Below are 12,581 nucleotides of genomic sequence, written 5' to 3'. Positions count from 1 at the left end.
CCTGTCTTCTAAACTTGTTAGTACACAAAAACATCTCATCATAAGGGTTTCAAATTCTCATTCTCTCCTTCCATGTTTTCGTCAATAAGTAATTCTAATTGCAATTTTCTATCTGAAAAAAAATCATTACTTCCAATCTCTGCCTTCAGGCAACCTTTCTTTGCAACCACAGTTAATAGAATCCTAGCTGGTCTGGTAGAATAGCAAAAGGAATGATCTTTCATTGTGGAAATAGAGAGTATATTGATTTTTCTCATTCTCACAGCTTTCATCCAACATTCCATTATCTTAACTGATCCCTGTTTAAGTTCTTAAAGACAATTAATGTCCACCATCTGTTTCTCTCAACCATAACAATGCCATTAACAAAGCTTAACAATGTGATTGATAAGACACCTAACAAGCAAGAGCACAAGGAGTGTTTGCTGGGGCCCTCTTCTGGTGCAGCAGTAGTGTCCCTGGCCCAAGAGACCTAGGTTCAAATTGCACCTGCTCCAGAGGTGTCTAGTTACACTTCTGAAAAGGGCCAATAAACTTGATTAGGGGAAATAAAAAAAGTGTTTTCTTGGGAAATAGCAGCTGAAATTCCAAAGGTTCCACATTGTTAATACTATGCCTGGATCCTTCAGTTCTTATATTTGAAAATGTTGATCCCTTGAAAATAGGAGGTCAGTTCTTTAATATTTTAGAAGTAAATCAATAAGGTACCCTAACTTGATCAGATCTAGAAATTAGCCAATTTCCAAAAGAATGAATGTCTTACACTATTTGCATACATGTGCGTTCTTAAACATTTAGGAATATTAATAAAATATTAATGTATCACGCACTGTTGATTAATTTTCACTTTATCACATCACACACTGTAGAATTTCATACGTGAAAATGAAGATAAACTCTCTGCCCTTGAAGTTTAATCATTGCTTGACCAGCTTTTATTAGGAAACTGAATAGCCTGTTGCCCTCAAAATGAAACTTCTGGGGACAATAAATGGATGAGTATTTCCATTTTGCTTCAAACTTCAAAAGGACCAATCGGTGTGAACTTCAAAGCTGCAATCATAAAGCAGAATTCTGATCATTATAAAGGGAGATAGAGCAAACCCAGGAACTATGGATAACTTAGTTTAACATGGATTATAGGAAACATAATGAAATCTTTACTCAAAAGATATAATCAGAAAAACATTTAGAAACAATGAGATAATAATGAATATTCAGTACAGCTTTCAAAATAGAAGATCACGTTTGAACAGCATTGAAGGTTACTTGAATATGTAACAGAAAGACCAGTCAAGAATAATGCAGTGGATATAATGTACATATGTTTTCAAGGCTTTTGTTAAGGTAGTGCATTGTAGCGTCGTGAATAAGATTGAATGACGCAAAATTGGAAGAATAATAGACAATACTTGAAACAAAGTAGAAAATGGAATATAGGGTTTAATGTAGTTGTTGAGACTGAAAAAAGTGGTAAGTGTTGTTTCATAAATTTCATTACTGGGAACAGTTTTGTTTGTGATTTACACAAACAATTTGGATTTGGAAATACAATTGCAAAGTTTGTGGACAACGCCAAATTGGAGATATGTCAATTTTGAGGAACACCGCGACAAATTGTGAATCAACATTCGTAATCTTACAAAAAAGGGCATGTTGTTGTAAAATTGATTTCAGTGGAGATAAATTTAAGGTCATTTGGTACGAAGAGTAAAGATGTCACTCTCTGGATATAAGAATATAAGTGGGTTAGAAAGCAGAAGGATCTAAAGGTACAGATGGGAAAATCACTAACAATAATGATATAGATTATTGATAGGGGAAAACAGCACTTGGTTTCAATTCCAGAGAGAGAGGATGGAATAACAGAGTTTTATTTTAAATACAACTGAACCTGTTGAGACCACATGGTCCCAGTTCTACTCTCTATAGTGTATTTGGAAGCATTGGAGAAGTTGCAAAAAGTAATTTAACTCTTTATCAGGTAAGACTAAAGCAACTAGGACTGCCCTGTCTAAGAAAAGGAAAGTTGAGCGATAACCTAGTTTTAAAGATTATGAAAGGATTTGTTAGGGTTGCAGAAAAAGTATAATGGAACATTTTCAACCTTGTGTCATTCTGAATGGAATAACCAGAAGTATGTATCAATACTGCATTCATCCTTTTTCCTGCACAGTTGCAATTAAAATTTAAAATGCCAGCAATATACATAGGAGACACTTCCAATGATGTAAAAGCTGAAGCCTTTTAGTGGTTGTACTCACTGTCACTTGATAATTCTGCAGCTATAAAAGCAACATCCTGTCAAAAATGCCAAAACCCCTCTGCGAACTCCATTGCCATTAACATATGCTTTGACAAGGACGAAGGTTTCAGGGATGATTTCTAATGTTAACTTGTAATCTACAAAATGTTACCTGTAAATACTTTGCATTACATTAGTTTCATTTTATTCATGTATGTAATATGTGTTAATGATAGAAACTTCATTTAAAAAGAACTGCAGTTAATCTTTTGAATGCTTCTTCTCATACCAATGTAAGATAGTCTGTTGACAAGGAGAACTAGCCATTTGGACACAGAACTGGCTGAAAGGTAGAAGACAGAGAATGGTGGTGGAGGGTTGTTTTTCAGATTGGAGACCTGTGACCAATGGAGTGCCACCAGGATTGGTGCTGGGTCCTCTACTTTTCATTATTTATATAAATGATTTGGATGAGATCAAAAGAGGTATAGCTAGTAAGTTTGCAGATGACACGAAAATTGGAGGTGTAGTGGACAGCAAAGAAGATTACCTCAGATTACGATGGGATCTTGATCAGATGGGCCAATGGGCTGAGGAGTGGCAGATGGAATTTAATTTAGATAAATGAGAGGTGCTACATTTTGGGAAAGCAAATCTTAGCAGGACTTGTACACTGAATGGTAAGGTCCTAGAGAGTGTTGCTGAACAAAGAGACTTTGGAGTGCAGGTTCATAGCTCCTTGAAAGTGGAGTCGCAGGTAGATAGGATAGTGAGGAAGGTGTTTGATATGCTTTCCTTTATTGGTTAGAGTATTGAGTATAGACGTTAGGAGGTCATGTTGTGGCTGTATAGGACATTGCCTTGGCCACTTTTGGAATATTGCATGCAATTCTGGTCTTCCTATCGAAAAGATGTTGCAAAACTTGAAAGGGTTCAGAAAAGATTTACAAGGATGTTGCCAGGGTTGGAGGACTTGAGTTATGGGGAGAGGTTGAATAGACCGGGGCTGTTTTTCCTGGAGTTTTGGTGGCTGAGTGTTGTTGGTCACCTTATGGTGGTTTATAAAATTATAAGGACATGGGTAGGATAAATTGACAAAGTCTGTTCCCTGGGGTGAGGGGAATCCTGAACCAGAGGGCTTAGGTTTAGGGTGAGCGGGGAAAGATATAAAAGAGACCTAAGGGGCATGCAGAGGGTGGTATGTGTATGGAATGAGCTACAAGAGGAAGTGGTAGAAGCGAGTACGATTGTAACATTTAAAAGATATTTGGTTGGATATATGAATAGGAAGGGTTTGGAGGGATATGGGCTGAGTGCTGGCAGGTGGGACTAGATTGGGTTGGGATATCTGGTCAGCATAGACGAGTTGGACTGAAAGGTCTGTTTCCATGCTGTACATCTCTATGACTCTATGTTTCTATGATTCTCCATCATTGCAGGTGGACTTGCTGCAGCTAAAGTTGCTAAGTATAGAGGTAAATATTCCTTCTCCTGATACAATCATTAATCTATACAATCATCAAATAATTGTTTTATACTTGATGTGATTTGAGGATCTTTAGCGAATGAAAATGAGTGATTCACTGGGTTAAATTTAATGCCCTCTTTGAGAAAATTGATAGTTGATGGTGGGAAGGCATTTGAATCAGAATGGAGAGTGGTGATTGGCTTCCCACCTCTATCATAATTAAGTTCATGGTGTGAAGATCTGTGGGTGTATGTTGTCTCTTGAGTTAACTGAACGATGGACAGACTCAGCATGTGGGGAGTATAGCAAACAAACTCCTGTGGAACTGTTATGGTGCAATAGTAATGTCCTTACATCTGAACCAGGAGGCCTGGATTCAATTGTCATCTGTTTCAGAGGTGTGGAATAGCATCTCTGAGCAGATTGATTGGAAAATATTTCAATACAATTTCTTGTATGCTTCCGGGGAAGAGGGGGACATCGCTAAAGGCTTCTCAATGCTTTATCAAGGAATTCAGCATTTAGAATTGGAGATTGTTGCTGTGAGCCACCTCCCTGCTTTTACTATTGATCTGTATTCCTACTTCCATGATCAGACTCCATTCTCCCTTCTGCCCATCACCTACTGTGGCCTGACATTTGGCCAAGCTTAGAATGTGTCCCCTAAAAAGAACAATCACTCCATTAGCACTGTCCTTCAAATAATCTGCTTTGACTGAAGAAACCTAGTGGGTAGGACCTCTGTCCCCAGAATCCTTGAATTCAGGAAAAGCTTGATACTGTCCAGTTAAGTACATTGGCAAGTCTTCCAGAAAGGGGGAATGTGGATTGCTAACTGGCTCTTCAGCCAGTGTGCAAGAATCCCATCTTTAAATACAGTTCATTATTTCTGATTATTAAATTCTTGTGATCTCAATTGTAGGCCTTGGATTGGGTGTGCAACCTGGCGCAGGATTAGGAGTAGGAGTCCAGCCTGGAACAGGAGTAGGTGGTCTGCCTGGCATCGGAGTGGGTAATTTACTGAAAAACATTTTCCTCCATTAAAATTAAAATTTATCTTGTTCTAGTTCTGTGTAAATGATGGTGTCATGGCACACCTTTAAATTAACACCAATGGCAGAAGGAAAATTGTAACTGTAGTTTGTGGTTATTGTGAAGGATGCTGAAAGGGAAGGTTGATAAATTGCTGTTTATAAGCAAATGAACATCTATTATTTTAATGTGCTGAATTAAAAATAACTAGCCCAATGGTGATCATGTGAACTCTGGTGATTATGGTACAAACCGGTCAAAAACAAAACTGCAAAATATGGAAGTATCCAGGAATATCCCCAGACCTCAGTTTCCCACTTGAAACTTTTCTCAATCACCTACCTTACCCACACCTGTTAATAGCCAAGCCTAAGAGTCCAACAATGGAAAAGTAACTCTTTAAAGAAATGAAGAGTATACTCAGTAGAGAATGTATCTCACCAAACTGTGTTAACTAGTTATTATTTCAATTATGCTGCTCTGACTTGAGACTGGCCTCTACCTGATTCATGTACTTAAACTATGAATTTGAAACAAGGAATGTCTTCATTAATAGCCTCCATCTCCCAGGAAAGTTCAGGCTAATCCATGTCCAACAACCTATTTTGTTAACTCTGCTCACAGTTGCGATAATCCACAATATTCTGAAACAAATAATTTTCTTAGTTGTGGGTATGTTTGCCGAGCTGAGAAGTTGATTTGCAGACGTTTCATCCTCTGTCTAGGTGACATCTTAGTAGTTTGGAGCCTCCTGTGAAGCACTGCTGTACTGTGTCTTCTGGAATGTTCTTATTCTTCTGGAATCAATTCCAGAAGACACAGTACAGCAGCACTTCACAGGAGGCTCCAAAGCACTGAAGATGTCACCTAGACGAAACATGTGCACATCAACTTCCCAGCTCAGTGAACATAGCCACAACCATGACAACCGGTGCCCAAGCTACAAATCTTTATGCAAACCTTGAAATATGTTTCTTTCAAAAATTGACAATTCACCCTATTTCCCAGTTTAAATAGATTCTGAAAAGGATTCAGAATCCAGGTCAATATCTTTGTGCAAAATCTATTACGTTCAACTCCGGAACATGCCTTATCCATGTGCCAAGTTTTGTTGGTGTCTATCCTTTTGAGATATAGGCCTAAATATTTTGATGTCCAGAACTGAATTAATGTCTGAGTTGCACACTGGAGTTCTTCAGATGATTTAACAGACATACATACATGGCAATTGCCCAAGAAGCTTAAACATTTGATGAGCTGGTTCACACTGACATGGACACTAAGCAAGTGTCTCTGAACCTGCGCTTTGTGGTTGGAGATTGAAGCTAGATTTTCTTGGATATTCTGTAAATAATGTATAGTTTAGCTTCTGATGTACTTCAGCAATTAACCACCATAACTAAACTGAGTAGCACAAGTGACTCCTTTAGGATTGATCTGCCAACCACCCTTCACTCCCACCACTCAACCTAAGATGACTACCCACCAATACAAGTATACCCCACCAGACTACACACTCACTCTCCAACTTTCCTACTCAATGGCTCTCAATGAATCTCCTACCCATCTGCTGGCTCGTTGAAGGATTGAAACTTTTAAAGATATTCCAAAATATGCAGCTGCTGCCATAACAGCGACCATATCCTATCTTTGTTCTTTTTTTTCTACCTTACTGGACTTGCACTGAAGAGGTTGCACCAGCACATTTCTGGAGTAGCCTGGATCAGAAGTCTCAGCTGAAACTGGGCAATAAGATTGAAGCTTAGAAAACTTGAAGACAATGATAATACACCTGGCATTGCTGCTGGGCCTATATATAGGTCACAACATGACGAACAGGTTAACAAATGAGTAAAAATATGAGCTCCTCTCACTTTCTGTAGTATTGCTAACATATCTTTTGCTCCTTAAGGAACAAAAAGCCATACACTTAGAATATTTTGAAAGTATTTACCTGGTTCAGTAAAAGCTAAACAAGCTTGTCGAAATAGATACTTGAAGAAATCTATAGTTACAAACTGACAGTAGCTGGATATTCATCCACGAGAATCCACAGGCTAAAACTTGCTGGATTTATGTTAATAATGTAAATTTAAGAAAACCTATTATAGTAATGCTGTAATATATTTAATCTCCGTAATATATTTAATCTTCTTGTCATATCCTGTATATTCTCAGTCTCAGCTGTATCACTATCTGTCCATTCTTTATCATTGCAGGTGCTACAGGTAAAGCTGCCAAATATAGAGGTAAATATTCATACTTCCAACATATAAATTGATTATTATATAGATTAATTAATATCATCATATATTTGAGGATAGGATAAGACCATTTTCATATTGAACATCAAAGTATTTTCCTGTCATATATAATCATTACATTTGAGAAGCACTTTATAATGTTTCTACATTCTTGAAATATCACAGCAGGTAGATTTCAGCATAACAAGTGACATGAGGTAGAGTACTTGAGAATTCACTAATGAATTTTGAACCTCGCTAATATCTGTCACATAATTCCAAAATTGGTTTGAGTGATGTCCAATTTGTAAATTATTGCATTTAGCTACATGTACCAACCTAAAAATAAAACAAGTAGAACACTTGTATTTACCACATTTTAATAATAACCTTTAACCTTTGAGTTTTTTTTATTTTTAGTATAACACCAGAAAACATCCTAAAGCTTTACATTATTTTTATAAAGCTGTTATGACAGTAACCACATGAGGAATTATAAGGGACTTGCAAGAGCAGAGATATCGAAAGCAGAAAGACTTAATGAGGCAGAGCTGAAACTTCATTTTCCTGAAAGCAGTTTCAAATTTCGAGATTAGCTCATAACGTGCTTGTAGTAAATCAGGCATCATGCTATCTCGTGTTGCTTTCCTACTTGTATGACATTTACATGCCAACCATACAGATTATATTAAAACATGTTGCAATAGCATCTTGCCTTTATCAGAATGTTAATGGTGCAGAAGAATTTTGTGGCATGGCTCACATTCATTTAAAGGCAATGTACAGGAGTCAGCCTTGTGCAGTTGATTCTGAGGTCAAAGATTTTCCTTATTGAAATCTGAGATACAAGGTAGAACACCAGGAAGATGAGGCTCAGAACAAATAAGGCTTAGTCAGTGATGAAGGAGAGTTGTGGTTTGCGATCAGGAGGAATTCAGAAGTAGTAAAAATATCTGAGAGTGGACAGAACATGGGGGAAGGGGCATGAAGGAATAAACGGGAAGGGCCTTGCATCCTGCATGTGATAATGAATGGTGGGAAAAGTCAATGTAAAAAAATTAGAAGCTGAAAGGGCAGTGTCAATACTGTCCACAAATGGTCTACCTGAGGTTGTTGGCTGGCAGAGTTCTTAAAGGGCTTTGAGTCATGGTCATGCCATCATACAGCATGAAACAGACCCTTCAGTCTGACTCATTCATGGTGACCAGACATGCCAATCTGTCCTAGTCTCATTTGCCAGCATTTGGCCGATATCCCTCTAAACCCTTCCTATTCATTTACACAGACACCTACAGCATTTTGATTATCCCCATTGAGAGTGATTTCAGAAAATGTCATTTTCAATGCATAGAAGAGAGAGTCAGCTGACATTACAAGTTCAGGCATGTCTGAGCGGCATGTACAGCAATGGACATTAATATAATTTTTGAATAAATAATGAATGAAAAACTACATCATAATTAATTTTACAAAATAGCCCTAAGTGCCATGTATGCATCAATGTGTGAGATTTACCAGTATATTTAGCTATCTGACTGACCAAATCTTAACAAATAATGTTATTACACTGAACAATGTGAAACTAATGTAATTTGAAATATTTATAGGTGAACTATAAACTTAAAAGGCAACAATACCGCCTTTCTGGCTTCAATAGATATTACAGTAATGGTAATGAATTTGGGCAGGAAAGTTGGGGCCATGATGAACAGCCTTTCTGTTTTGTCCAGGGGACACATTTCTACCCCATTTGTACGTACTGCATTGTTCATCCTGAAAGGTTTCTCCACAGCATGTTGTCAAGTGCATGGAATGCAAGTATTAGCACTTTAAGTTGTAATACACTGGGAATCAATTAAAGGCAAGAAAGCAGAATTGGCAGCCACTTCCTGATCTGCTGTTGGGAATGCATGTCACAGCTAAAATTGCACAAACAAATTATACTATGAAGAGATCATACAAATACAATACAAGGCTAATCAATTAGTGGTGTCATCCAAGAATTAACATTGGTGACGGTATTTGGAAAACCTTTCACTCTTCTTTCAACAACATTGTAAGATTGTTTACAGTATAACCAAATGAATAGGAAAATTGACCTTGTGTTACCCATCCAAAAGGTGCCATCTGCAATAATGTTCCACTTTCTCCAATTTGAGTGAAAGCTTTAATTTACTATGTAGAGTAATAATAGTTAATATAAAAAATAATTGACCCGGTGATTAAGGTTAATTAATTAATTTATTGACGAGGTAGAGGAGAGCTCATGTGATACAGTTGTAATGCCCCTCCATCTATACAAGCAGGCTGGTTTCAAGTCCAACCTGCTCCAGAGACATGTGATAACATCTCTGAACAGGTTGATCAGAATTTTTTTATTTTAAAAATGACTGGACAAAGGAAGGCTTTTGCGGTGCCCTTATCTCTGAGGATTCAAGTATTCCCTGCTCCAGAGGTGTGTAATTACTTCTTTCAGCATGTTGATTATAAAAAACTGACTACATGGATACAAAGGGGAACAGATGGAACTGGTATGTAGAAGAAGTCAACTTCTGATTTAAACACACCATTAGGACTTCTTTTGTTATGCTTCACTTCCTCTTGGGATTTTCTGGCACAAGGTAGTACCCCTACCTTTCAGTCAGGAGGCCCGGTTCAAGTCCCGCCTGCACCAATGGTTTCAAATAAGGTATTTGAACAGTTGATTAGAAACTGCAATAAAAAAAATACTGAACTGATAATAAACACTTGTGGGCAAAGAAAAGTGACTGGTTTCTGACTCACAGATTGGCTTGGATCACAATTAATATTGGTAATAAAAGATAGTTGCCTAAAGGTGAAACTTGGAAATTAAGTGCTCATTTCAGACTGGTGAATTTGATTGGAGTTAGCTTGGGAAAAGTAAAATGGCTGAACACAAGTATGGGGATGTGACTTTCCACCAGTATTTCATGAAGTTCAATCTTGCAACCAAAAGAAACTGATGTGGATATGTGAACGTGGGTTACATCTTGGCTGAGATTAAAAAAAAATGTATGGCCTTGATGATGCCACTTCCTACTAGAAGCAGAATCAGAATTAAAATATTCTTGGAGTTAGATGTTAAAAATTGAATACTGAGGAGTGTTTGGAAATTTTTGTAAAATTTATGCAATATTTGTTAAGATGACCTTTTGAATGCATATGAATCTTGGCTAGACTTTGAATTTAGAAAACTGGGGACGCCCTATTGAACAGTATATAGGTATTTAACAGGCAGTGTGCAAGATTGCAAAAGTTCTATTTGGGGATTCCGAATTTAGTGTTTGCCTTTACATTATTGGGCTGTACTTTGGGGTAAAACATGGACAAACCCAAAGTTTTAACTGCTAGAAGCATATTTTTGGAACAGATATCAAAAGTCTGAACAAAAAAAGTTAGGGGAAATCATTCATTCCCAGTGGCCCTCAAGGCTCAAATGGAATATTTGGCAATACAACAAATGGAGGATTCAATGGCAGCAACAATGAGAGACCACACAGATATAAGTCATAACTATAAAAGGATAATCAGAACTAAAAAGAGTGAAGATAGAGATACGTATGGCAGTTATGACAGATGACAGGAACTGGAGAAATATAGCAGGAATGTCCAGGGTATGATCAAAAGTGGTTTACGTGTAACTCAAAATGCCACTATGCAATGCAATATTAATGGAATGACAAAGTTTTCATGAAATGCAAGGTTCAGAACCATAAATTGGTGATATTGAACAGGCAGAGAGAATTGTGTTAGATACAAAAGGCTTCAGCCCAGTTAAAAATGTGTTTGTCACAGACTCATTCAGTTGCATCATGTTGGATAGTGGATGCACATGCACAGTGAGAGAAGGGGATTGATTAAAATGTTACTCATATTCTTATCTAATAAGAAGAAAAGTAAAGGGAATTTTAATGTTATATTTGTTTTAGGTTTGGGAATGACAAATGATTGGTGATTCCTGTAAAATAGCTGGGGTAAGCCACTTTATAGGAGAAAGTGAGGACTGCAGATGCTGGAGATCAGAGCTGAAAATGTGTTGCTAGAAAAGCGCAGCAGGTCAGGCAGCATCCAAGGAACAGGAGAATTGACGTTTCGAAACGTCGATTCTCCTGTTCCTTGGATGCTGCCTGACCTGCTGCACTTTTCCAGCAACACACTTTCAGCTCTAAGCCACTTTATAGCACAAATGTGATACCAAGTGAAATATCCTTACTGTTGAACAAGTTATCTCTGAAAATAGGTTCAAAGGAAACTGAACTGTGGAACATGGCAAGGGAGTTGTTTTCGGACACTCGGTGGATTTACAGTGCAAACAATCGACAATATTGTATTATTTTGGAGTCAGGAATTTAAAGGAAAAAGATCTAATAGTCTTAAAACTATAGTCATTAGGGAGAACAACAGATTGACTTATGTACTGAAATGAATTTGCAGAATTAAGAAGACAGCATGTGGCCAACAAGTGCTAAATTTGAATGTTCTAATTATTCACTTTTCATTATCAAAATGTAGGTGTTGGCGTGGGTGTGCAGCCTGGCGTTGGAGTAGGTGTGCAGCCAGGTGTTGGAGTAGGTGTGCAGCCAGGTGTTGGTGTGGGTGTGCAGCCTGGCGTTGGAGTGGGCGTACAACCTGGCATCGGAGTGGGTAATTCACAGTCTTCTGAAATACATTTTTCTCCATTATATTCTTTGTACTTTTGTAAGTTTGTCTCAGTCCAATTCTGTGTAAATAATGGTATCACAGTGCACATGGAAATTAACACCAAAAGCTGAACATCTGCTAAAAGAACAACTAATATTGTCTTGAATGGCTGGGAGTTCCCACTTTTGTGTCAGCTGCATGAGGAAAGCAGACTGATAGCATCAGGTTTACTGGGGCTCAGAATTATCATGGTTTAAATTATACTGTGTGGGTGTATTAAAATATAATGGATTCAAGGTTCCTAATATTCAATGTGACAATTATCTTTACTCCATGAGTGAAGATTTGGAGGAGCCAGTGTTGGACTGGGGTGGACAAAATTAAAAATCACACAAGATCAGGTTATAGTTCAACAGGTTTATGTGGAGGCACTAGCTTTCGGAGTGCTGCTCCTTTATCGAGTAGTTGAGAAGCAGGGCCATAAGACACAGAATTTATAGCAAAATCTTTTGCTATGAATTCTGTATTATGGTCCTGCTTCACAACCACCTGATGAAGGACCAGTGCTCCAAAAGCTAGTGCCTCCAAGTAAACCTGTTGGACCAAAGCCTGGTGTTGTGTGATTTATCCTTGAGTGAAAGAAGACTTGCATCAGCTTAATTGAATCAATGAAATCAAAACAATCCCATTTGCAGCTGTTTGTGAAATAACACCAGCAGACGCCAGTATCCTGTCAACAAGTCACCCTTTATTTGCATGGGGAGAATCCTTGACATTGATCCAGCTTCTTCAGTACCAACTCTCAGAGTGAATAGAACCTCTGACACTCCTGTTTATGTTTGAAAGCCAACACTCCCTGATTGGGGCTGTTAAACTTGTCCAATCAGGGAACTCATATTCTGTGAGGTCGACTTGGATGACCTCATTAGAA

The 12,581-nt window shown here is 37.8% G+C and overlaps 1 protein-coding gene across 10 annotated transcripts in view; it reads left to right on the top strand.

Annotated features, from left to right (window-relative positions):
- The window catches only part of elna (elastin a), a 275,816-nt gene that overhangs the window by 230,927 nt on the left and 32,308 nt on the right, over positions 1 to 12,581 (top strand). For 8 of the 10 annotated variants that reach the window (XM_072589478.1, XM_072589481.1, XM_072589479.1 and 5 more), the window contains 4 exons: positions 3,685 to 3,720; positions 4,636 to 4,725; positions 6,965 to 6,994; positions 11,522 to 11,653. In XM_072589478.1, the coding sequence (XP_072445579.1) occupies positions 3,685 to 3,720; positions 4,636 to 4,725; positions 6,965 to 6,994; positions 11,522 to 11,653 (288 nt within the window). The remainder of the gene's footprint in view (positions 1 to 3,684; positions 3,721 to 4,635; positions 4,726 to 6,964; positions 6,995 to 11,521; positions 11,654 to 12,581) is intronic. The other 2 variants (XM_072589483.1, XM_072589484.1) reach the window with 2 other exon arrangements.

The sequence above is a fragment of the Chiloscyllium punctatum genome, chromosome 19 (assembly GCF_047496795.1).
Source record: "Chiloscyllium punctatum isolate Juve2018m chromosome 19, sChiPun1.3, whole genome shotgun sequence".
NCBI lineage: Eukaryota > Metazoa > Chordata > Chondrichthyes > Orectolobiformes > Hemiscylliidae > Chiloscyllium > Chiloscyllium punctatum.
This window is presented reverse-complemented; position numbering and strand designations above follow the sequence as displayed.